This window comes from Puma concolor, chromosome C1 (genome assembly GCF_028749965.1).
Source record: "Puma concolor isolate L17-30 chromosome C1, mPumCon1.1.hap2, whole genome shotgun sequence".
Taxonomy (NCBI): domain Eukaryota; kingdom Metazoa; phylum Chordata; class Mammalia; order Carnivora; family Felidae; genus Puma; species Puma concolor.
This window is the reverse complement of record NC_141674.1, coordinates 105242064-105269258: the sequence shown is the minus strand read 5'-3', so window position 1 is coordinate 105269258 and position 27195 is coordinate 105242064. Positions and strand designations below refer to the sequence as shown.

The 27195-nt window shown below is 42.8% G+C and overlaps 1 protein-coding gene and 1 long non-coding RNA gene across 2 annotated transcripts in view; one reads left to right on the top strand and one right to left on the bottom strand.

Annotated features, from left to right (window-relative positions):
• Positions 1 to 11687: 11687 nt before the first annotated feature.
• FCGR1A (Fc gamma receptor Ia) overlaps positions 11688 to 27195 on the bottom strand; it is a 28980-nt gene continuing 13472 nt past the window's right edge. Inside the window, 7 exon segments of the mRNA XM_086718065.1 lie at positions 11688 to 11811; positions 11814 to 12013; positions 13006 to 13290; positions 14468 to 14719; positions 19377 to 19631; positions 20369 to 20389; positions 20796 to 20857. Coding sequence (XP_086574191.1) covers positions 11731 to 11811; positions 11814 to 12013; positions 13006 to 13290; positions 14468 to 14719; positions 19377 to 19631; positions 20369 to 20389; positions 20796 to 20826 — 1125 coding nt within the window. The 5' untranslated portion in view covers positions 20827 to 20857 and the 3' untranslated portion in view covers positions 11688 to 11730.
• LOC147578332 (uncharacterized) lies at positions 14627 to 15421 on the top strand. The gene is made up of 2 exons (XR_015255078.1): positions 14627 to 14741; positions 15114 to 15421. It is a non-coding gene; the product is annotated as an uncharacterized LOC147578332 (long non-coding RNA).

The window sequence follows — 27195 nt, the reverse complement described above, 5'->3', positions numbered from 1 at the left end:
TCAACGTTTATTTATTTTTGGGACAGAGAGAGACAGAGCATGAACGGGGGAGGGGCAGAGAGAGAGGGAGACACAGAATCGGAAACAAGCTCCAGGCTCTGAGCCATCAGCCCAGAGCCCGACGCGGGGCTCGAACTCACGGACCGCGAGATCGTGACCTGGCTGAAGTCGGACGCTCAACCGACTGCGCCACCCAGGCGCCCCAAAATATTAGATTTTTAATACAAGTGATCAAAGTTGCCCTAAGAAAGGTAGAATGACTGAATAAAAATAGCTGTAGGAGAAACGGAAAAGAGGGGCAATGATGTACTCTTAAAAACAACTCCAGGTCCAGAGAGTTTTACCAGACCCTGAGGGAAGAGACAATATTTATGCAAATTGATCAAGATAATGGAAAAAAATGAAAAGCCAGCTGCTAATATTATGAGGCAGTGACGGAAACAGATACTATTAAGTGAAATAACCTGTACAAAGCAAATTAAAAAAAAAAAAGTATTTGGTAAATAAAGTTAACCCATAAAAGTTAGATACTATGAGGCCACAATATAGATTTCACAGTGGAATGAAACGTAACTGGGATAAGAAATTGCAGTTCAAGGAGCTAACCTTGCAGGGTTAAGATTTGAATTCTAGTTTATCAGGCCCAAAGCCTGTGAAATGTCAAGATGTGATTGAATTCAAGTTAGGAAATGATTATTTTCTAAAATAAATACGGAACCTATAAACCCATTGCCAATAAAGCCATTTCTTGCCCTTTCAGAAGAAATGGTCTTCAGTCACAGCCAGACCCCAGAGCTGTTTCACTGGAGATTATGCCACAGCTTCCTCAAGAGGATATTCTCAGAACCACATTTGGGGAGCTTATTTCTCTGGAATGTATAGACCGATTGGCCTTCCTTAGAGATTTTCTGTCTCCATTAACTCACTTAGGTTTGGGAAACTCTCCCTTTAACACATGCTCCCTGTCCACAATTTCTTCTTCTTTTTTTTTTTTTTTTTTTTTAATTTTTTAATGTTTATTTATTTTTGACAGAGAGAGAGTGAGAGAGAGAGAGAGAGAGAGAGAGAGAGACTCTCTCTCTGATTGGGGGAGGGGAAGAGAGAGAGGGAGACACAGAATCCGAAGCAGGCTCCAGGTTCCAAGCTGTCAGCATAGAGCCCGACTTGGGGCTTGAACTCAAGAACTGTGAGATCATGACCTGAGCCAAAACCGAGTCAGAAGCTTAACCAGCTGAGCCACCCAGGCACCCTGGTAAAGTCAGTATTGTAATGATGTCAGTATCTCTCCCTCACCCTCACTCCCCAAATCTACATATTTATTGCAATCCCACTCCAAATCCGATAATAGTCTTAGGAGAATTTGACATAGTTTAACACTCTTTCTTTCTTGAGACACTTTCTTCTCTGTTTTCCTCTTATCTCATTAGCTATTCCTTGTCAATATCCTCTGCTGCTAAGCCTTCTACTTGTTTAAGATTTGGTACATCCCAGGGTTCAGCCTTAGACTCTTTTCTATCTGTACTTTCTGCTTACATTGTCTTTTCTAATCCCATGACTCCAAATACAACATATATATGATGATTCTCAAATTTTTAGCTCTATCCCAGGATTGTTCTCTGAGCACCATTCATATTCCATTGGTTTTTCAAGTTACACTTAAATGTCAAACAGGAATATTAATATGTCCAATACAAAACTTTTGCTTCTTGCTACTCCTCTCTCCTCTATTACAACTTGCTATTTCCCAGTTAATGGAATCAGTTTATTGCTCAGGCCCAAATCTAGTTTTTCTGACTCCTCTTTTTCCCCACATTCCCCACATTTAATCAATCATAAAGCTGGGGGGGGGGGAGGGGAGGAGGACACTTCCTACAAAATATATTCCAAATGTGACCACTTCTCAACACCTCCACTGCTCCCTGTAAATCCAAACTACCATTATCTCCCACCTAAATTCCTAACTGGTTTCCTTGCTTCCACTATTGTGCCGTCCTTACTGTCCCTGGGGTCTGTGTCTAACTGGCCTGGTGGCATTCAGGACTATTGAACACCTTCCAGCCAATTGCCAGCTGTGACTCCATTCCATCTGGTTTTCGGGCAGGTCTGGCTACCTTGGACTTCTGGGATGAAGGTTGGGGAGATTCCTAAATCCAGAAGGCTCTAGGGTTTCTCCCCAGTGTGGTAGCAAGTGATGTGGAAGTGTTGGGGTTCAGAGCAAAAGGTCAAGAAAGAATTCTTGAGACATCTTCAGTGCCAAAAGATAGTTTTATTAAAGCACAGGGACAGGACTCATGTGCATAAAAAGCCGTGCTTGGGGTTGTGAAGAGTGACTGATTATACACTCTCAAGTTGGGAGAGGGCTAGGGATAGCATAAGTCTTAAGGAATTTTGGAAGCAAGGATTCCAGGACCTATGGTTAGGAAAAGGCCATTTATTACTTTCAATAAAATCTTAGTCATGAGCCCCTTCAGATGTAGATCAGGGGGCCATATGCTTTGAGGATGATTGCTAACATATATCTGGGTGGGGGGTGGCGCGGGGGCAGAGATACAGGGAGTTTCTGAAGGAATTTTTATATGTTAAGGTAGACCTGCAGGATCCTGGAGGGTGGGATAATGTTAGGCCAAGATTGCCTTTTGCCCTTAGCAAAGTATTAACATAGAGGCAGTTGAGTTCCTAGAGGAAGGTCACTCTGCCTGTCTCAAGGACTTGCCAATGGACTGTAAGTTATAAGGAAATTTTCTTCTTTTGCCTCTGTTTCTCACATCAGCCAGGAAAGACATAGAATGGGCCCAACTGTTCCTGTTTTACCTCAAACCAGTCGTCCACTTTAGGGATTCCTCTCAAGCTAGGAACACTCTGAGTGTTCTGGAATGGGCCTGAACTCCTGTAGAAGCTCAAATAAGTTTAGGGCTTTCCTTATGGAACCTGGAAGATGAAAAACGACCTCCAACTGACCCCTCCTCACAACCAGTTAGTTGCCTGCTCTGCTCCATAACTGTCTCCTCTGGGGTGTCCTACTTAGCTCTGTAAACCCTGGGGATCATAGGATGTGCCCCAGAGCTTCTTGGATGGAAGACTTGGAAGGTCCAGCAGACCCTTGGGTATTGTCCCTGCTGAGTCTGAGATGGATGAAAGAACACCTTCCCTCCCTTCCCCAACACCTGCCACCCTCCTCCCTGCCGGCTGCATCAATCTCCTCCAGTGTTCTCCGTCCTGGAAGCTCTAGTGATCCAGGACAGAAAAGGCCTTTGGGTGAAGCCCCGTGGTTGCCGAATGCATTTCAGAGGAGCCCTTGAAGAACCTGGGGGCTCACTGCCCACCGCCCAGTGGGTTCTGCCAGCCCAGGCTCCCTTCCTGGCTCTGCTGGGAAAGTCATCTGTGTTTGACTGAACGGCGGTCATTCATTGGCTCCCCACCTGCTCCTTCCCGGTAGCCATCTGCTCCAGCCACCTGGATTCTTGGGTCTCCGGGCAGGTCAACGCCCGCCCCTTCCCGCGGTCTCCCAAGTCCTCCTCTCCGCGGGGTGGCGCCACGCCAAGTCCGTGAGCGGGCGGGTCGCCGCGGCCCCGGAGGAATTTTTCAGCTACGCAGTTCCAGGAAGCCGCCCCGCAACCCCCGCCGTCTGGTGTGCCGCCGTACTTCCTGCCGCTGACGACCGGGCCCAGGCGGGAATCCGGTTCTTGCAGGTACCAGCCCAGAGCAAACAAGTACTTGGCCTTTGGGGGACCGCCCACGAGTTGGGTGCTCTTCTGGGTACCGGGACGAATCGGACATGCGCGACTCCGTGCTCTCCGCCACCTGTTCGCCGCCGCTGCCGCCGACCCACTCGAGAGCTCATTTCTTGCCCCTGTCGGCTCTGGGGAAGCCTTGAGGTCTCTTACCAGGTTTGGCAGGTTGTGGAAAGCGAACGACGAGCCAAAGTAGCAATGTGCACAGGCGGCCACAGGGTGGAGCGAGCGGCCCATACCGCAACTACTGCCTTGGTCTGTCCATTCAGGAACCGGTTCTAGCCATTAACTGAATGTAGAGCTTTAAGTAGTATATTCGTGGGGCGCCTGAGTGGCTCAGCTGGTTAAGCCTCCCACTTCGGCTCAGGTCATGATCTCACAGTTTGTGAATTCGAGCACCCCCCCCCCCCCCCCCCCCCCCCCCCCCCGGTGAGGCTTTGTGCCGACAGCTCAGAGCCTGGAGCCTGCTTCAGATTCTGTGTCGTCCTCTCTCTCTGCCCCTCCCCTGCTCATGCTCTGTGTCTCTCTCTCCATCAAAAGTAAACACTTAAAAAAAAAAAAAAGTGTATTCGGGACCTTTAAGATGCTGCTTTACAGTAGAACCTACTAACACATGCCAGTTAGGAACAGGAAATGACTGATGAGTGACAGAAGCAGGTTTGCAACCGAGTGAAAATGTGAGCACAGATATACAGTGTGCAGTACTTTTTTTTTTTTTTTGTAAAAATTAACGAAAAAGATTCTAAATTGTTCAAGAAAATGTAAAACCAACTTTCTAGGAGCTGTAATGTGATGGGTTAGAGGTAAAAGGTTTCAGCTCTTTTGAAATCAGGCAGAATATGAAACAGAAACACTAAATTGGGTGAATGAACTATTCCCCCTCTTCCTAACTTAGAATACTGAAAATGCAGGGGGACTGCTCTTTAAAGCTGGTTGACAATTCCCAGAGTGTTTTTATGTATCTTAACTCTATGCGCTAGCGTCTGTGCTGTTTGCACAGTATTTCCAGCTTCTGTAGAATTTTACATCCTCTTTGTGGTTGAATGGAGCTGAGTAACTAGTGCTGACCAGTGAGGTGGAAGTGTCTGAGTCACTTCTGGGCTGGGGCATTGCATTCCTGGTTTGGGATGCTCCATGCTCTCAGCTTCCACACAACTGCTGACAGTGTTCCTGCAAGCTCCCCCCCCCCCCCCCCCCCCCCCGCCTCCCATCAGCCTCCTGGTTTGACCTTGGTGTGGCATGAATAAATGACCAAACCCTGTTGGCTTCAGGTGCTCAGATTAAGGAATTGTTACCTGAACGTCTGCCAGCCTATTACACAGCCTGATGCACAGATGAGTAAATCAGGTATAGGGCTGCGCATGAGTTTGTTGCCTAGATGACATAAGGTGCACTATTTCTTACACTCTTTGCCTTGCTCTCAGGACTCTCCCTCCAGAGCTAAACCTTTTTTTTTTTTTTTTTTAATATATGAAATTTATTGTCAAATTGGTTTCCATACAACACCCAGTGCTCATCCCAAAAGATGCCCTCTTCAATGCCCATCACCTACCCTTCCCTCCCTCCCACCCCCCATCAACCCTCAGTTCTCAGTTTTTTTTTTTTGTTTTTTTTTTTTTTTAGCGTTTATTTATTTTTGAGACAGAGAGAGACAGAGCATGAACGGGGGAGGGGCAGAGAGAGAGGAATACACAGAATCGGAAACAGGCTCCAGGCTCTGAGCCATCAGCCCAGAGCCCGACGCGGGGCTCGAGCTCACGGACCGCGAGATCGTGACCTGGCTGAAGTCGGACGCTTAACCGACTGTGCCACCCAGGCGCCCCCAGTTCTCAGTTTTTAAGAGTCTCTTATGCTTTGGCTCTCTCCCACTCTAACCTCTTTTTTTTTTTTTTTTTTTCTTCCCCTCCCCCATGGGTTTCTGTTAAGTTTCTCAGGATCCACATAAGAGTGAAAACATATGGTATCTGTCTTTCTCTGTGTGGCTTATTTCACTTAGCATCACACTCCAGTTCCATCCACGTTGCTACAAAGGGCCATATTTCATTCTTTCACATTGCCACGTAGTACTCCATTGTGTATATAAACCACAATTTCTTTATTCATTCATCAGTTGATGGACATTTAGGCTCTTTCCACAATTTGGCTATTGTTGAGAGTGCTGCTATAAACATTGGGGTACAAGTGCCCCTATGCATCAGTACTCCTGTATCCCTTGGATAAATTCCTAGGAGTACTATTGCTGGGTCATAGGGTAGGTCTATTTTTAATTTTCTGAGGAACCTCCACACTGTTTTCCAGAGTGGCTGTACCAGTTTGCATTCCCACCAACAGTGCAACAGGGTTCCCATTTCTCCACATCCTCTCCAGCATCTATAGTCTCCTGATTTGTTCATTTTGGCCACTCTGACTGGCGTGAGGTGATATCTGAGTGTGGTTTTGATTTGTATTTCCCTGATGAGGAGCGACATTGAGCATCTTTTCATGTGCCTGTTGGCCATCCGGATGTCTTCTTTAGAGAAGTGTCTATTCGTGTTTTCTGCCCATTTCTTCACTGGATTATTTGTTTTTTTGGGTGTGGAGTTTGGTGAGCTCTTTATAGATTTTGGGTACTAGCCCTTTGTCCGATATGTCATTTGCAAATATCTTTTCCCATTCCGTTGGTTGCCTTTTAGTTTTGTTGATTGTTTCCTTTGCTGTGCAGAAGCTTTTTATCTTGATAAGGTCCCAGTAGTTCATTTTTGCTTTTAACTCCCTTGCCTTTGGGGATGTGTCAAGTAAGAAATTAATGTGGCTGAGGTCAGAGAGGTCTTTTCCTGCTTTCTTCTCTAGTGTTTTGATGGTTTCCTGTCTCACATTCAGGTCCTTTATCCATTTTATTTTTGTGAATGGTGTAAGAAAGTGGTCTAGTTTCGTTCTTCTGTTTTTTTTTTTTTTTTTTTTAATAATAAAGAAGAGGCAAGGTCTTTGCGTGAAAAGTGTCATCAATTCTGCTTTACCTCTTACGATACACCAAGATTCAGAACATCTCAACATGGGCCAACAAATTTATCTCTAATACCTAGCTTTGTCCTTAATACTCGTAAGTATAAGAGAGACACAAAAACCTACCACTGGTCTATAGTGCCTCTGTCTCTGGTAAAGAGATTTTTTTTTTTTTTTTTTTTAATCCCCAAGGCAATGAATCATGATTTGGGATGGGTGTGAAAGATACCTTTCTTTTGCAAACTGGGTGAAGGGTGTGTGGGAAAGAGTATGTGGAAAAGCAGAAGTAGCTTCACACACTTACAGAGGGCATGTCCTTAGGCAGCACAATACAATGGAAGCCCCTGCGTGGAAGTTGACAGTTGGGAGCTTGATTCCCTTAAAGCTATCATCGCCAACGTACCTGCGAGAACACCAGCTATCCCCGTGGGTGCACACACTCCAGAAAGGCGCTGGTCAGTGAGTAAAGCAATCCATATGTAGGACAGTAGGGGGTGGTGGAGACTCTAGAACAAAGTGCTGCGTGTTTCTTGTTTCATTATTGAGTAAAATTCTATTGACCCATTTATTTATTTATTTTTTACATTTATTTATTTTTTGAGAGACAGCCTGAGCAGGGGAGGGGCAGAAAGACAGGGAGACACAGAATCTGAAGCAGACTCCAGGCTCTGAGCCGTCAGCACAGAGCCTGATGCGGGGCTCAAACTCAGGAGCTGCGAGATCATGACCTGAGCGGAAGTCGGACACTCAACTGACTGAGTCACCCAGATGCCCCTCTGTGGATCCATTTCTTGATTTCTGCAACTACAATTTTTAGCAGGCTTGTGTTTTGCTTCTAATGTGAACTAGTGAAATTCCAAAGCCTGACCTTAAAATGGAAGTCTTCATTATTCATAAAAGTACATCTAGAATCACTGAAGATGTTCCCTCTCCTTTACAGGTAGAGGGAGAGAGAACATTTTGCATCATAAACAGCTCAGTTTGATACGGTGTTAAAGGACATTCGCAGGAATATCAAGCTCGTTCTCTTGTCAAAATGGAGACGTGTGCATATTTTTTACTGTTACCGACTTGTTTTGTTCTCCATTAACTATGTCCCAAGGGTGCCTGGGTAGCTTAGTTGGTTAAGTGTCCAGCTCTTGATTTCTGCTCAGGTCATGATCTCAAGGTTCATGAGTTCGAGTCCCACATCGGGCTCCACGCTGATAGCGAGAAGCCTGCTTGAGATTCTCTCTCTCCCTGTTTCTCTGCCCCTCCCCTGCTTGTACTCATAAATAAATAAGTAAATACATACATACATACATACATACATACATAAATAGTCCTTAGAAGTGTTATTGGGACAAATGGGTCTTTTAAGACTCCAAAGACTATAAATTTTGCAATGGCATACAAAATACTCAGACTGGACTCTGGGAACAGATGCTGGACAGAGTTTGGGGTGCAAGATGTTTATTAAGGATGAGCTCCTGTGAAAGGAAGAATGAAGAGGCAGGACTGGGCAGAGGAAGAAATCAGACTGCAATGAAAGCTTGATAGAGCCTAGACCAACCCACTGAGGAGCTCTGGAATAAGTACTGCTCACAAGCCTGTCCTGCTTTGGGCTGAAATGGCCTGTTTTGTTCAGGCAGGAGATGCTGGATGTTCCAGGAAGGGTAGGACTGTGGGGGGGGGGGGGGGGGTCTCAGCAGGGGACAATTTGCCTTCTGCTGCGTTTTACATTCGTTTCCCTTCTCTGCCTTTGGGCCCCTCTCCCCAGTTGGATCCAATATTTTCTGTGTGTTTCCAGCACTGGATGGAATAAAAATAGAGTGAGCCCTTAGATAGGGGCAAGTGCTAGGGTCAGGGCACCCAACCCCCATAGGGAAATTGGAGACCTGGGCACCCACCTGGAGAAAGTATTGGGTGGTATCAGGCCTTGACCAGACCCAGCACTATGGCTTGGGGAACAGACAGGTAGGTGTCAATTTGGAGCACCCCAAGAACTATTCCTGTCATAGCTATTGACCAGAAATAAGGCTAGACTGAAGTGCAAATTGTTCAAATGTTAGACTAGGCAGTTAGGTTCTAACAGGATACCTGGAGGCCAGCAAAGAGGAAGTCATGGTCAGCGTTTGGGAAGGCCAGAGGCCTGTCCTCACAGCACTCCTTAAGAAGCCACCAGACAGGCCCAACAAGGCAGGTGCCAAGACAGGAAACCCCTGGCCAAATAAGGAAGAAGAGAGAAAACCTACCAATTCCACTCCAAATAATGAATAAACCACACCCTTGTTAATAGCTGTTGATAAAAATAGAAACCTGAACCGTGGGAAGTTCTCTCTCTCCCTCCCACTCTCACCTCAAGAGTCTACTTTTGTTCACGTTTAGGAGTGAATGGTCAAAGAATCCTTGAGACATCTTTGGTGCAAAAAGGTGGTTTTATTATGGTACAGGTACAGGGCCCATGGCAGAGCTGCACTGGGGTCGTGAGGAGTTGCTTTCAAGTTGGGAGAGGGTTAGGGATAGCATAAATCTCTGAGGAATTTGGAAGCAAGGTTTCCAGGACCTTGAGGGCTAGCTGCTGTTAGGAAAAGGTCATTTATTACTGTCTAGTAAAAACTCAGTCATGAGACCCTTCAGATGTGTATCAGGGAGCCATATGCTTGGAGGATGATTGCTAACATATGTCTTGGGGGGTGGGGGGCAGAGAGAAAGGAAATTTCCAAAGGAATTTTTACAGGACACTGGAGGTCGGACTAACATCAGGCTAAAGTTGCCCTTGGTCTCTAGCAAAGTATTAACATCAAGGCAGCTAAGCTCCTTGAGGAAGGTCACTCTGCCTGTCTCAAGTACTTGTCAATGGGCTGTAAGTTGCAAGAAAGTTTAATTTTTTTTCTTTTGCCTTGTTCTCTACATCACTTTTACTTTAATAAACTTTCCTGCTTGTATCACTCATTCACTGTGATGTGTCTGTGCTCGAATTCTTTCTTGAGACAACCTTTGGTGACATCTTTGGGAGAGGCTGGGTCAAGGCCTCAGGATCCAGGGTTCTCCCCAGCTCACCCAGCAACACAAGAAATTAACTTAATCAAACCAATTATTTAAGCAGTACAAGTGATTAAAAATTGTGACAAAGACACAAGCATGGAAAAATCTGGAGAGGAAGCACAAAAGAGGAGAGTGGGGAAGGACAAGGCTCTTCGTGATGCTTTACTAATGACTATCCCCATTCCAACTTCGCCCCAGGCCTTAGTGTCTTTCTGCCATCTTCTTCCCCTAGGGAGCTCTTTCCCTGAAGTTCTATCCACCCTGTGAGGGCTGGCAGAGAGCTCTCTCTGTGAATGTCACTTCTACTTCACTTCCCAATTCCTGAGGCTAGAGTGTCCTACAGGTGGTCCCAGAGGGTCTTTGGGTCTCTTCCCTATGGGATCATTTCCTGCCATCCTCGTTTCTGTTTTCTCAGTCCAAGACACCAAATGATATGTGCAAACTCCTACTGTTATATATGACCATTTCTTTTAATACAAATGTTGGGAGTTGTTGCACATCTATTGAGATGATCATTATCATACCTTGTTCTGAAAGGGAGAACCTTCTCATTGTCCACAGACTAGGGAAGCAGTGGGCTAAGGTGCTCTTCTGTCTAGTCTACTTCATGTGCTGAATTGCAGAAGAGTGCTTCTGAGGTTGTGGCTGGTAAAGGTGAGCCCTGCCTTGTTGAGCCAGGACAGAGGCTAGGCAGGGGTGTGTCCTTGTCTGGCAGATAAACTACATTAAAAACCAAAACAAAAAAATCTAGGATTTGTTGCTAGGTTTGTTTATAGCCCTTTTGTTTTTTTCAAACCTTTAGTAAAGTCTTTTCACATGTTCTAGCTTTATTTCAGAGTAGTGGGAAAATATTTTGCCTCCAAACGAGAGCCCGAGTGGGAGAGTAGCATATCTTGAAGCTAGGTAGTAATCAGCCAGAAAATCAGAAGGGGAGAGTACATCTCTGGCAGAGAGAGCTGGGTCTTTCCAATGTCAGCGCCCCTCCCCACCTGCAGCCCCTCCTTGCAGTGCCTAGCTAGGAGGTCTGGGTTGAATTTATTAAGGAAAGCCTCTGTTAACAGTTCTTCTGTCTTCCTGTGGGGTGGAGACTGGGACAGGCAGGCAGGGCCCCGGTGTCTCTGGGCAGAGAGGTTATGAGAAAGCCTCATAGGAAAGGACAAAAATAATGTACCCATCTCTCCTGGGGAGGAACGGCCCTGTGGCTCTGCCAGCTGTGTGGGTGCATCCCCTGCTAGTGTGAAGAGAAAAGCCACCAAACAACCACGCTGACTCCAGGGAGGTGTAAGCGCTCCTGCCACAGTCTCCCAGGAGCCATCTGTGAGTTATATTCCCTTCTTTGAGATCTATGCCCTTTTCTCTTCCTGAGATCCATTCTCTCTTTTTCTGCCTCCTTCTCCCTCTCATTCTGTCTTTCTCTGTCTTAATCTCTTGTATACATGTACACACCTTTTCACCCTGTCCCTAGAAATATATTATTGCTCAACCAGCTAGTAGGATAAGCAGGTTAGACTGCATCTGCAAGTTTTTCAAGATTTCTTTAGAGTAGGCTTCACCTCAAATCATCCCTGATTACCCAGATTCCAAGTTAATCTCCACTGAAGTCCATTCATTTGTTTGCTTTATTTGAGTGAGTCAGATTATCATGGGACTCACAGTCCAGTGTCTAAAGTTCCGGCTGTTTGTGCCCCAGTGCTTGCCCGGATAAGAAGAGGGAGGGGCGCCTGGGTGGCGCAGTCGGTTAAGCGTCCGACTTCAGCCAGGTCACGATCTCGCGGTCCGTGAGTTCGAGCCCCGCGTCGGGCTCTGGGCTGATGGCTCAGAGCCTGGAGCCTGTTTCCGATTCTGTGTCTCCCTCTCTCTCTGCCCCTCCCCCGTTCATGCTCTGTCTCTCTCTGTCCCAAAAATAAATAAACATTGAAAAAAAAATTAAAAAAAAAAAAAAAAAAGAAGAGGGAGGGGCTGTCTAGACCCGTGGGCACCCACTGGGCCGCTACTGCTGCCCTCCCTCTAGGGACTTCTGGTGTATCCTTTCTTGCGGCTGTTCTGGTTCCTGACATTTCAGCTCTAAATGTCTTCTAAGTATCTATCTTCTTGAAGGTAGGAAGTTACATTTTTCTTAGGACCAGAGCCCAAAGAGATTTCTAAATTCCACTGTTTCTGTTTTTGCAGTTCCTTATGTATAATCATACAGAGAATGGTGTCCACCAAAAATACCATTCCCACTGCCAGATAGAAAAGGACATGAAACCAAACAGGAGTTGGTGTCTGGAGGCCTGAAAAAGAAAATGACAAAGAGAAGAAATGCTACTTAGAACCCAGAGAGATCTGGCTGAGAGTTCTGCTTGGGGGAGAAAGCTAGCTGACACCTGATATGCCTGTCCCCAGTGGAGGATTGGTCATTTCAGGGGGCAGAGAGGTGCTCTACCTGGGTTATGTGGTGTAACAGACCGTGGGCAGCCTCCTCATTACAGCTTAACTGCTAGGGCCCTGTCAGTGAACTTCCTAGTTTCTGACATAAATGCTATTTCTATGCCATTTAATGCTTGAAATAAATTTGGGTTGAAGATGAACTTTTTTCCCCAGAGTCTTTGTTTTGGAGCTCACAGTGTCTGCACCCCAGCCAGATAGAGACACTTGGGCAAGTATTATGTGCAATCCACAAAATCCCCATCTCTCCAATTTACTATGTGAGCTCCTGGAAATAAGAATTGCACCCCAGTGTCTTCATATCCCCATACCATGACAATAGATGGGAAGAACTCAATATATTGCTGATCAGACTTTTGGGGTTGAGGGCAGGAATGAGGGGGAAGGAAGGAGAGAGGAGAGAAAATAGAAAATAAAGAAGGAAAGAAGGAAATAAGTGAAGAAAGGAAAGGAAATGAAGTTTATGAGAATAGGGAAGTTATGAATCAAGAGTGGAGGGGTGCCTGGGTGGCTCAATCAGTTAAGTGTCCGACTTCGGCTCAGGGCATGATCTCACAGTCTGTGAGTTCGAGCCCCACCTCAGGCTCTGTGCTGACAGCTCAGAGCCTGGAGTCTGCTTCGGATTCTGTGTCTTCCTCTCTCTCTGCCTGTCCCCTGCTCACACTCTGTCTCTCAAAAATAAACAAACATTAAAAAGAGAGAGAGAGAGAGAGTGGAAAGGCCTGTTCATGGATTTTTCTTGAGTGGGCCATGAAATCCCCTTAAACAGACCTCAGCCCCAAAGGAGAAAAGGGCACATCTTCCTCTGTGCCTGGAAATTCCCCTTATTCTCACTCACCAAGCACTTGAAGTTCCAGCTCAGGGCTGCGCTTGACAATACTGCCATCTTCTGTGGTAGTCTCACACCAGTATAGCCCTGAATCTTCTCTTTTAGCAGTTAGTATCTGGTATCCAGAGGATGTGTTCCTGCTCATCAGGGTCTTGCTGCCCGTGTAGAAGGAGAAGTAAAGTTGCAAACCAGGTCTCTGTAGGAGCAACTTTGTTTCACAGCTCAGGTTGACCAGATGCCCCTCCAGGAGTGGTAATGACAAGGATGCTTTTAGCACTGGGGCCAGAAATAGCTCTAAAGAAAAAGTTGATGAGGACAGGGTTGCCTGCTTCAGTGTCAAGGTTCTTTTTACAGAAGATATACCCCCTTCCTTCTCGGGAACCCTGCTCCTGGAGAATGCATCCATGGACAATTTGTCCCACTTCCAGCAGAAAGGCATTCTTGGGGTTTCCTCAAAGATATACTTACAGTTACCAGCTTCTTCATTTCCTACTGGGGAGAATACCTTCACACGGTCCATGCTTCCCTGAATAGCCATGTTACTGATTATATGACCGTGCCCTTTTGGTAATTGTTGCCCAGGAGTGGACACTGACCCCCACACTAGCCAGTTCAGTGACTCGTTGCTTGTGTTACTGCCTCAAAAGATAATCTGGGAAAATCCTCTCTTTCCCATAGGAATGAATTATTTTTCAGACAGAAAACAGTTGCTAGTTAGTTAAGTGTACTAACATGAAAGAGTTACCATGAAGGCCATGTGCAAGCTGGAACAGAGGAAACTGCTTAGTTAGCAGATAGATGTTCAGAGAGAAGTAAAACCAGAGAGGCTTCAATGCCCCTGCCAGATAGAAAGTATAATCAAGTCATAATGTCTTCATGGCTTCCATTTCTTTTTTTTTTTTTTTAATGTTCATTTGTTTTTGACAGAGAGACAGAGCATGAGCAGGGGAGGGGCAGAGAGAGAGGGGGACACAGAATCTGAAGCAGGCTCCAGGCTCTAAGCTGTCAGCAGAGAGCCGGACGTGGGGCTCGAACTCACAGACCGCGAGATCATGACCTGAGCTGAAGTCAGACGCTCAACCGACTGAGCCACCCAGGCGCCCCATTCATGGCTTCCATTTCTATGGAGATTTTATGAGATTGCTTTGAGTTATTTTCTAATAACTCTCCCACCCATCTGGAGTGAGTCTCTATTCCTTGCACCTGAAACAAAATTGATGAAATAGATCCTTACTATGCCCTGGCCTTCACTTTAGCTCCTGGGATTACGGATGGGGCGCTGTGGTTTACTGGAAAGAGCAACACACAGACCTAGGAGACTTCAGTTCTGGTCCTGGCCCAGCCACTGGTCATTGCATGGCCTTCAGCGAGGCAGTTGCCTCTCTGGAACTTAGTCTCTTCACTCACAAACTGAAGTGATGATTTATGATGGCCCTTAAAACTACAGCTCTATGACTATTCAAACACATACCTTTCACAGTGATAGAGACTCCTGGTGATGTGTAGCGATGCCTTCCCATGCCTGAGCAGTGATAGATGCCATTGTGACTCAGGCTGGTTTTCAGAATGGTGAATTCAGAATTCTGAGCAGAAAACTTAAAGGCCTTGTCATTTTGGTAGAAAACCACATTGTATACCAGCTTATTCTTCCATCCATGACACCTTAAGGTCAGAGGTTCCCCTTCTGTGAAGACTCTGCTTTGGACCTGGAGTAGTAGCCAATCTGGAAAGTGTAGACCCAAAATGTATGTATACAGTGGCAGAGGTACAAGGAGGCTTTCTTATCTTTTTATAACATTCCAACCTTATAACTCTGTTGAATTTGAGGCCTGTTGCCCATTCCTCACCTATCTTTAGCTTTGCTGGGAAGAAAAGTCTTTTCCAGCAGTTGTGCACACAGCCCCTTTTATATTCCCTTTCCAGATTTCAGAAGTTGGTTGGGACAAAAATAACTTACTCTATCTGGTAAGCAGAATTCTAAGATGAGTCTTAGGATGAGTCACACTCTTGTGTAATTCCCTTGAGTGTGGATAGAACCTGTGACTTTCAACAGAACATAACAAAGGTTGTGGGGAGTCTCTTCCATGATGACGTTACATTTTATGACTCTGTCTTAGCTGACTGGACCAAGAAGTTCTCCCACTGGCCTTAAAGAAGTGAGCTGCCATGTTGGGAGAGGGCCATAAGGGTAGGGGCCTGCCTCCAGAGCTGAGATCGGCCTCCACCTGACAGCCAGCAAAAAGATGGGGACATCATGTCTACCACATAAGGAACTGAATTCTGCCAATGACCATGTGAGCTTGGAAGAGTTGCAGGAAGGAACACACCCCAGTCAATACCCTGACTGCAGCCTCTGCAGACCACCCAACCAAGCTGTGCTGGGAGCCCTGACCCATGGAAAGATAATAAATGTATGCTGTTTTAAGCTGCTGTGTTTGTGGTAATTTGTTACACAGCAATGAAAAACTAATATACTCCAAGTCCTGAGCAAGTTATTAATGGGATCCCAGGTGCTAAGACAAACACACAGAACAGCAAACATATCCAGATGAATATATGCTTCTAAATTGATAGAGGACACATACATCTGTGCAGATCAGTGATAGAGCTGGTAAAAACAAGCCCCACATCCAAGGAGCCTTCCCTTGTGATGCACACCTCTACACACAACTAAAGATGCTTCCTTTTTCTTTCCCTGGGGTAGGTGGTGTGGCTAAATGAGGATGAGGTTCTTAAAGGACAAAAGAGAAGGGACAGTAGTGCTTTTTCCCCCTCCAGAACTTACCTAAGAATGAAAGGCAGACACTCCAGTGCTATATGTAGCATGTTTTTATAGTTTTGGATGCTGCCACAGGGTTTCTAAATATAATCAATACTCTTCCCTCCCTTATTCCCGTTCCCGGCAAAATGGTGCTCAAAGACTATACTGCCCAAACACACCGACCCTTTTGCTTTATACATCCACAGATTTTAATATACCTCCATCAGAAACTGTCAAAAATACTAGTAATGATATAAAATATTCGAATGACACAATTAATAGAGTTGACTTTGTGGATTTATATAGAATGCTATAGCTTAGAGAAAATTCGTGTACTTTCCAAACACACATGCAACAGGTGCAAGCATGGACCACATATTAGGCCACAAGCAACTTTCAACAAATACTAAAGACCTGACATCATATTTAACATAAATTCTAACCAAAATGCCATAAAGTTAGAAAACGATAACAGAAGCCACCCTCCTAAAACACTTGTAAATAATTCATAAAGAAAAAGAAAAAAGAATACACGCGTACTAATGAAAATTAAAAATATTTAGCCTTACATGATCATGGGAATATTATATATCAAAATTTGTAGGGTGCAGCTTTTGGCAGACATTACCAATTTCCTACTCAGAAGACATTCTCTCCATCCTCATCGCCTTGGAGTAGGTTGGGAACACTCATTCTAAGCCATATAATTAGGATGTAGGTCCTCGGCCAGCTGTATTTTTGTGATCTCACACACAGATTTAAATGAAGTGACTGCGAGCCTCCACTGCTGATTAACTGTGGCAAAACATTTTTTTAATGTTTATTATTTATTTTTGAGAAAGAGGGACAGAGAGGGCACGAGTGGGGGAGGGGCAGAGAGAGGGAGACAGAGAATCCCAAGCAGGCTCCATGCTGCCAGCTGGAACCCACAAACCATAAGGTCCAGACCTGAGCCGAAATTAAGAGCCGGATGCTTAACCGACTGAGCCACCCAGGTGCCCCTGTGGCAAAACATTTTTAAATAGGGTGTAGTGAGCACCAACCCAAAACCCTGATGTATTGTACTACAGGAAATGTAAGAACTTTTTTCACTGAAAAAAGAAAACAACATAGATAGTGAAAGGACAAGCCATAGAGTGGAAGATATTTGCAACATTTGAAAAAGGATTCACATCCAAAATACAGAGCTCCTACAAGTCCATAAGGAAAGACAACAATAAGGAAAAACTGGCAAAAAACCTTGACAGGTACTTTACAAAAGAGGACATCCAAACAGGCAATAAACATGAAGAATGCTCAATATCATGAGTCACTGGTTTTAACGCAAATTAAAACTATGTGGTAACTGCTGCACATGCAACAGAATGGCTAAAATACACTGCATGTTGATGAGGAGGAGGAGCAACCAGAACTCTCATGCACTGGTGAGGGTGTAATATGCTATAACCACTTTTGAATACTAAAGCTGAATGAATATATGCACATTTTGTGACCTAGCAATTCCACATACGTGTACATATGTGCACCAAAAAACATATATAAAAATGTTCACAGTGAAGGCATCTGGCTGGCTCAGTCAGTGGAGCATGCAACTCTTGACCTCAGGGTTGTATGTTTGAGCCTCATGTTGATGTAGAGATTACTTAAAAAAATAAATGAGATCTTTACTCCAAAAATGCCCACAGTGGTGCTATTTATAAGAAGCCCAAACTGGAAACAACCCAAGAATGCATCAATAGCATGAATTAATATGGAATATTGAATAGTAATGAGAACAAATGAATTGCAACTTTACAACATGTATGAATCTCACAATGAACATGAGAAAAAGCAGCCAAACACAAGAGTACATACCCTACCATATCGTTTTCATTTATACGAAGAAGTTAAAGGACAGGCAAAAACCTATGGTGTTAGAAGTCATCACTGGGGGTAGTGACTAGAAATGGGCAAGAGGGTCTTGGGGCACCTGGGTGGCTCAGTAGGTTAGGCGACCAACTTCAGCTCAGGTCATGATCTCGCAGCTCCTGAGTTTGAGCCCCGCATCAGGCTCTGTGCTGACAGCTCAGAGCCTGGAGCCTGCTTCAGATTCTGTGTCTCCCTCTCTCTGACCCTCCCCCGTTCATGCGCTGTCTCTGTCTCAAAAATAAATAAACATTAAAAAAAATTTTAAAGAAATGGGCAAGAGGGAGTTTCTATGATTTTGGAAATGTTCTATTGTTCTGTGTGCTGTTTATTTGGTGAAAAGTCACTGAGGCGTACACTTAAGGTTTGTTGTATGTGTGTTATACTTCAATAAAAATTTACATTAAAATGTAAGAGATCCATAATATAATAATATATAATACAATGTTAAAAATGTAAAAGCTATTATTCTCAAGAAGTCACCAATGCTGGGGTTTCTGGAGTCTGTGCAGAGGTAAAGAAAAATGGCCTCTTCCCAGCCCTGCTTCATTTTTTGTCACTTGAACCACGAAACACCACTGCTTCTGCTTGAACTACACACAAAGTCTCTTGCTAAAACAGTTCTGTCGGCTTGCCTCACACCTGTAGCCTGAGATCTGATTCCCAGAGTCCAAAGAGACTCATGAGGAACACCTAGCATTTCCTCTCACATTCCCAGTATTTTAAAACACATTTCCTCCAAAGGCAACCTAGTCCACATTAATCTAATTCTGCCCCAAGCATAAAGTTTTACATTATCAATTACACAGAAGTTTTATCTTGATGGTTTTGATTAACGAAAGAACACATTTGAATGATCTGTATTGACAATGAAACATTTTGCCCTAAAGAGTATTGCGGTTTCCATTTCTTAACAAATAGAAACCTTTTACAGATTTAAGTGGGTAGTGGGTTTTTTTTTCCCCCTTCTTCTATCCATTGTTGTTTAAAATGCTTCAAGTCTCACAGTAATTTCATGCCCAGAATATTATCTTACAGATATTCTATGAAATGTGTCCCAGACTATATGTATAGAGATGTGTATTGCAACATTGCTTGTAAAAACAAAAAACTGGAAACACAGAAATTTAGTAAAAGGGAGAATGGCTAAATCAGTTACAGCACAGCCATACTGGCAGACATTTGAAAGTTCGTGGCAGATTTCTATTGATTTAAACAGACCTCCAAGGTATTTTAAGTGATGAAAGCAAGTGATAGGACAGTATATAGAGTAGTCTACCAACCACTTTTTTTTTTAAGTTTATATATATTAACAGTTTTGTTTCTACAGAAGGTGACTGTGGGACTAGGAGTTTGGGATGGGAAAGAGACTTCACTGTTCATCATTGTTCATTTCTCTGAATTCTTATTTACTATGTGCAGGCATAACTTTTTCAACAAAGTTACATAATTTTAAATAATAAAACCTTAGAGTCTAGGTTTTACTGGAGACACCCTGCTCACAGCTGTCCCAGTTGGTGTGCTGTTGGGGCACAGTTTAAGGACCCTAATGTGATTTTCTGAGTGTCTTGACTTAATTTCACCTGGTAGGCGCATAGACCTGAGACTCATACATACTCCAATAAATCAAACACATACATGTGGCATCCAGAAAGAAGAAAACACAAAGGAAGACCTTGTGATTTCCAGCTCTCCTGCTCCATGCCATACTTACCTCTGTGGATTTCCAGCTGTACTGGGTCACTTGGCACTGAGAGACCTGTCTGGCACCTGTATTCACCAGTGTCACTGACACTGGCAGCAGCGATTCTGTATCTGGGGGTCAAGGTCTGAAAGGCTGTGCCATTGAGAAACCACCGTGTAGAGCTGTTCCCAGGCAAATGGGGTCCCTCACACCATAAGGTTATGTTTTCCTCTTGAAATACACTGACCCATGGAGGCTGCAAGGTGATCACTGCCTTTGTAAGGTCTGCTTGGGGATAAACAACAACAACAAACAAGTGGAACAAAAGGAAAGTCTGAACAATTGGTAAGGTTTTATGGATAGCACAAGGACAAAATATGTATTTAGATGAGATGGAAAAATAAGCAAATGGGATCCTATAAAAGCCAGCCATTGCAAGTGTCCAGACCCCATGCAGAGAGCTCTGTTCATGTTATTAAATCTGCATCTGGCTGTTGGAGATTTGGGGTTCCTGAGAAATAAATGACTAATTTATTAGTAAACTAAGGCAAGCTGATTGGGGCTGGTTCTCTTATACTCTGGGCTATACTGTCTCTGAGGGTTAATCTCAGGCCTTAATTAGCATCTGCATCAGAAACCAAGGCTCAAACTCCTCATTTCAAAGCCATTGGTACCTGTTTGGTTCTCTCTGAGAAGAAACCAAGCACTCAGCTTTTTCCTAAAAGGGACTGGTTTGGGAAAAACCCAGCAGAGCTACTTCTATGTTTTTGCAATTCTGGCCTTTTCCTGTTATTATGTACACACGTAGGCAATTCAGTTCAGAGGTCAAAGCTTTTGCAGAAAATCGTAGAAACCTTAAAACCCAGCATTTTATCAAAATCATACCCTAAATATAGAGGATTTTACATAATTTGTAATTCCCTCTTCTTTCTATCCTCTCCTGATACTCTCTTCTTCAGGATAACAAAACCCATGTGCAGGGATGTGGCAGAGGAAGAGAAATTGAGTTTAAGATTACTCACCCGCTTGCGCACCAGCTGGAACTGTAAGAGACCAAAGAACAGGGACATAAATTGGTCAGCGGGAGATGACAAGGAAGGGAGAATCAAGGAGACAAAACTAACGTAGACTCTGAGGGGCCAGGTTAAGTCTCTTGAGTCTTTCTCTATTCCCTTTCCCCAAATCAGGTGCTAGTGGCATTGAACAGCCTATAGATGGTTATTAATGAGGCTTTATTTTGACATGATGCTTCCAGGCCTAATGTTACCTCAAAGTCTCTCTTCCCATCCTTTTGATATATAATAAGCATGAATAAACCATGGAAGCACAAATACGGTTGTCCCCATACTTATGAGTTCTAGCCTATGATACCAAAGGAAGACAAAAAATCTTGAGTCCCCAAAGCCAGAGCCAGTACCCTTCTAGCTATCCCCTGTAAGCCCAACTTACCCCAAAGAAGCAGAGCCGTCAAGAGCCACATGTTATTTCCAAGCTGATGGGAACAGTGAAATCTGTAACATGCAAGACATTGAAGAGTTTCTGCTGGAGGCTCTGAAGCCAAGATTAGAAAAGAGGAAGGAAACTGCTTCTTCTGACCACTTGCATCACACTCCTTTTCTGGGAAATACATCCTTAATTCTTGAGTCATTCTCTCCTTGTTCTCAAACTTTTTAGCCTACCTCCCTTAGTTTGAAACTCTGGGTTTGGGGTTTATGAAACTCTCGGAATTCAAGGGAAAGACTAAAGTTTTTATTTATTGATATTCTATTTTGATATTTTATTTATTGATATTCTATTCTGACTGTATTCTCCCTTTACTAATTATTTGAATCTAAAATATGGCAAATCCTCATTTCTATTTTTATAAATCTTTATTTATTTTTGAGAGAGAGAGAGAGAGAGAGAGAGAGAGAGACAGAGTGTGAGCCGGGGAGGGTCAGAGAGAGAGGGAAACACAGAATCCCAAGCAGGCTCCAGGCTCTGAGCTGTCAGCACAGAGCCCAATGCGGGGCCCAAACTCAAGAACCATGAGATCATGACCTGAGCTGAAGTCAGATGCTCAACCGACTGAGCCATCCAGGCACCCCAGCAAACCCTCATTTCTAAAATTGCTCCAAAGACTGGCCAGTGCCTCTAAAACTTTATCATTTGAATCCAAATTATTCTATATCGACCTGTATGTGACCCGTGATGAGTAACTCATTTATAAGAGCTCCCCTACTACAATCCAGCCTCTATTCCTCTGGGAATACGTGCAGGATCAATGTCCCATTTTTATTTTTTTAAAGCCACTCCCTGAGAGACATTATGAATTTGGAGTGTTTATCTTGGCTACATCAAAGAAAATTAACTGTTTAATGTAAATGCTGTAGAGAAGAAAAATAACTCACATACATGAATGCAAATGTCCCTAACAGGGGAGCTTCAGAGTATGGGGAGAAGCTCTATGCTATCAAAATGAGTTGGTTCCTAAGGCAGAGTTGTTTAGATATAGAGGGATTTTTAGGTATTCTATTCAGAAAGAAAGAAAACTAAAGAAACTAGAATGCGTCCAATGAGTGCAAACACGGACTTGGGTAGCAATCTCACCAACAGAGAATTAAAATGATGACAAATAATGCTGTAGATTCAATTACTGGCCCCAATTTCTCCCCCTTCCTCAATCAGCACTGCCTCCACAGCCCCATGAGAGGCTAAGGATACTTCTTTGACCTTTGACTTTGGCTCATCCACATGACTTTCGGTGCCTAATGAAATGTGGATAGAAACAGCATTGTGCTCATTCTGAAACCCCCTGTGCTTCTGTGATTGTCACAACGAGAACACATTCTGACTAGCCAGCTATGTTGTGAGGCAGAGCTGTCCTGGCCATCATAGCCTGAAGTAGAGTTCCCCAAACTGGCCTGCAAACTTTGAAAAATAAAGGCATACTATTACTTGCCACTGATTTTTTGAGATTATTATAGAGCAATAGCTGACTGACACAAAAGCAAGGAAGAAAGGTCTAGGAAGGACTCAGGGGGTCCCAGTTCACTGAAACTTACATCCAAAGCCTATATTCATAATTATTACACTATTTTATCTTCAGTTTTCCACTGTGTAGATGTTTCATAATTTCACCACCTCTCTTAATGGGCAGGGAGGTTATTTCCAATGTTTTACTGTTATCACCAGCAATGCAATGAATAGTCTAGTACCTATCTTTTATTATTTTCAGAGGACACATTCCTAGAACCAATATTGCTCAGTCCAAAGAAAAGTACATTTTTTTCTTTAGATAGATGTTGTCTGATTATCTGCTATCATTATCATCATCATTGCATATATTTATAGACTGTTTATTATGTGCCAGCCAAATATGCTTGCTATATCTTTTATTTAGCCCTCACAATAAACTATGAGTAGACACTCTCGTCTCCATTTTGCAAGTGAGGAAACTAGGGGTACCTGGGTGGCTCTGTCAGTTAAGCCTCTGACTCTGGCTCAGGTCCTGATCTCACAGCTCATGAGCCAAAGCCCCATGTTGGGCTCTGTGCTGACAACTCAGAGCCTGGAGCCGGCTTCAGATTCTGTGTCTCTCTTTCTGTTCCTCCTCTACTCACACGGTCTCTTTATCAAAATATATCTCAAAATAAATAAACATTTTTTTTTAATGAGGAAACTAATCAAATTCTTTTGTGTCTTTTTTATAGATATTCATATGATCTTCTAATGTTTATTTCTTCCTTTCTGATCCTTATATGGTTATGTTTCCATAGGATTTGAGTATATATATATTTTTCAGGAAATAATGCTTTATTTCTTAGTTTGCTAAATCACAAATGGATGTTAAATTTTATTGAATGCTTTTACTCTATAAATTGAGATAATGTGCTTTTTCTCCTTAAATTTGCTAATGTGGCTAATTATATTTATAGATTTACTATTGTTAAAAATACTCTTATATTCCTGGAATGCCTGGGTGGCTCAGTTGGTTGAGCTTCTGACTTTGGCTCAGGTCATAATCTCATGGCTGGTGGGTTTGAGCCCCCTGTCAGGCTCTGTGCTGACAGCTCGCAGCCTGGAGCCTGCCTTGAATTCTGTGTCTCCCTCTCTCTCTGCCCCACCACCCACTTGCACTCTGTCTCTGTCTCTCAAAAATAAATAAACGTTAAAAAAAATACTCTTACATTCCTGAGTAAATCTAATTTCAGCATGATTTATTCTATATTTTTAGATATTAATGATTTGGTTGCCAGTGATTTGTACTTGAGATTTCTGCATTTACATTCATCATAAATTGCACCAGAAGTTTGTCAACACTATTAGTCTTTTCAAAGAACCAACTTGAGATTTTGTAAATTTACTTATTGTATCTTGATTTTTCTATTTTAACTATTTTTCATTTGTTTGTTTGTTTATTTATTTATTTATTTGAGAGAGAGAGAGAGCATGTGCATGTGTGCTCAAGTGGGAGCAGGGGAGTAACAGAGAGAGAGGAAGAGAGAATCTCAAGCAGGCCCCATGCCCAGTATGGAGCCAACACAGGGCTTGGCTCAGTCTCAGGGCTGTGAGATCATGACCTGAGCTGAAACCAAGAGGCAGGCTTAACTGACTGAGCCACCCAGGCACCCCTGCTCTTATCTTTATTATCTTCTTTGTCCTCCTTTCTCTGGGTTTATTTTGTCCTTTTACTAATTTTAAGTCTCATGCTAAAGCTATTAATTTCAGCCTTCACTTTTTTTATAATTTATTTTTTAATTTTACATCCAAGTTAGTTAGCATACAGTGCAACAATGATTTTAGGAGCAGATTCCTTAATGCCCCTTACCCATTTAGCCCATCCCCCCTTCCCACAACCCCTCCAGTAACCCTCTGTTTGTTCTTTATATTTAAGAGTCTCTTATGTTTTAGTCCCCCTCCCTGTGTTTATATTATTTTTGTTTCCCTTACCTTATGTTCATCTGTTTTGTTTCTTAAAGTCCTTATATGAGTGAAGCCATATGATATTTGTCTTTCTCTAATTTTGCTTAGCATAATACCCTCTAGTTCCATCCATGTAGTTGCAAAAGGCAAAATTTCATTCTTTTTGACTGCCAAAATATATATACCACATTGTATATATATACCACATCTTCTTTATCCATTCATCCATCAATGGACATTTGGGCTCTTTCCATACTTTGGCTATTGTTGATAGTGCTGCTACAAACATTGGAGTGCATGCGTCCCTTTGAAACAGTATACCTGCATCCCTTGGATAAATACCTAGTAGTGCAATTGCTGGGTTGTAGGGTAGTTCTGTTTTTAACTTTTTGAGGAACCTCCATACTGTTTTCCAGAGTGGCTGCACCAGTTTGCATTCCCATCAGCAGTGCAAAAGAGATCCTATTTCTCTACATCCTCGCCAACATCTGTTGTTGCATGAACTGTTCATTTTAGCCATTCTGACAGGTGTGAGGTGGTATCTCAGTGTGGTTTTAATTTGTATTTCCCTGATGATGAGTGATGTGGAGAATTTTTTCATGGGTCAGTTGGCCATCTAGATGTCTTCTTTGGAGAAGTGTCTATTCATGTCTTTTGCCCATTTCTTCACTGGATTATTTGTTTTCTGGGTGTTGAGTTTGATAAGTTCTTTATAGATTTTGGATGCTAACCCTTTATCTGATATGTCATTTGCAAATATCTTCTCCCATTCTGTCGGTTGCCTTTTAGTTTTGCTGATTGTTTCCTTTGCTGTGCAGAAGCTTTTATTTTGATGAGGTCCCAATAGTTCATTTTTGCTTTCATTTCCCTTGCCTCTGGAGACATGTTGAGTAAGAAGCTGTTGCAGCTGAGGTCAAAGAGATTTTTGCCTGCTTTTTCCTCAAGGATTTTGATGGCTTCCTGTCTTACTTTAGGTCTTTCATCCATTCTGAGTTTGTTTTTGTGTATGGTATAAGAAAGTGGTCCAGGTTCATTTTTCTGCACGTCTCTGTCCAGTTTCCCAACACCATTTGCTGAAGAGACTATCTTTATTTCATTGGATATTCTTTCCTGCTTTGTCAAAGATTAGTTGGCCATACATTTTTGGGTCCATTTGTGGGTTCTCTACTCTGTTCCACTGATCTGAGTGTCTGTTTTTGTGCCAGTACCATACTGTCTTGATGATTACAACTTTGTAATACAGCTTGAAGTCCGGGATTGTGATGCCTCCAGCTTTGGTTTTCTTTTTAAGATTGATTGCTTTGGCTATTCAGGGTCTTTTCTGGTTCCATGAAAATTTTAGGGTTGTTTGTTCTAGCTCTGTGAAGAATGCTGGAGTTAGTTTGATAGGGATTGCTAGCCTCACACTTAATATAAAAGTATAAGAGTTTCTTTTTATTGTAATCACTGCTATTTTTGCTGCATTTCATAAGTTTGGACTCATGATATTTTCATTACCAATTACTGATAAATTTTAAAATTTCCCTGACTTTTTATATGGAGTTTTTTCTTCTATATGCCGTTTTTCTTTTTCCATTTCCCTCTTCTCATGGTTTAGAATTTTTACATGCTATTTCTATTCTTTACTGATTCTCCTAAAAGTATATCATGCATATTTTATATAAGAAATTATAAAGATCATCACCAGGGTGAACACTTAAAGAAAAATCCTTTCACCAACTTCATGCTCTAGGCAGTAGCAAAAACATATTACCAAAACTCATTGTTATGGAATTCTAATGTATAGAACGTTTCCTATAGAAGCTTCCTATAGGAGCTTCCTATAGGAGCTTTATTGTATCACTTTTTCCCTCAGACTATTTCAACTTAATGCAAATCTAAGATGTTATCTGCATACTATCAAAACTTTCAACATTCTATGCAAAAGAAATGACCTCCTTAATGACAACAGAATCCAGAATTTCTCAGAACTTTACTATTGGTGATACTATTGGTGGTGGTGATTCCTTAATATTCTGAGGAATTAGTGATGAATGATGGTGATATTTTCCTTGCAGTTACCTATGAGAGGAGACAGACTGGAGTAGTGGTAAGGAACTACAAGTGAAATTGATGTCTGAGGATCATTTTATGATGCAATACTACTTCAGCTATGCTTTGAGCCAGAGCAAATTTATGTTTCATTTTGGTAGCTCTATTGGTGGAGGCTCTCTGCGGTCTATGGGTCAAGTAAGGCAAGAATTTCCCTCCTACACAGGACATGAGGGGTGAATGGCATAATTTCAGTTGTTCTATCAATTTCTCTATCTCCTAAGAGAACAATCCTCCTTTCCTGATTCCCAATCCATATACTTAATTGTGTCTGATGTCTCTGGAGACTACTTTCCACCTAAATATTGAGACTACAATCCTAAAGCCAGCTAGATATAGATATAGATACCTATATATAGATCTATCTATATAGATAGGTAGATATCTATATAGATATAGATATATATATAGATACATAGATATATATCTATAGACAGATATATAGACAGATATCTATACAGATATAGATATATATTTGGGGGATATCATTTTTGAAGCAGGAAATGAGATGACCATTCAAATAGGAAAGAATGGTAATGACCATTCCCAGATTCAACATTAAATCATGGACAGACCTGTTATATGGGCTTTGTCATGGTCAGGAGTGCCAGAAATTAGGTTTCTTGGGTCCTCTCAGTCTAATATATTCTTACAGTTGGAAAGGATCCCAGGATTATCCTGCTGTAGGGTCATCACCAAAAGCATCTCTAGGATAAAAACCAGTGGAGAATTTTTCTGTTGCTTGCCTGAAATCCTAAGTCGATCCTATACTTTTATAGTCATTTGACAGCAAAACCACTTTCTTGTACTGATTCAGCTTCTGTTTATTTAAATCTTTACTCCTGTCACTTGT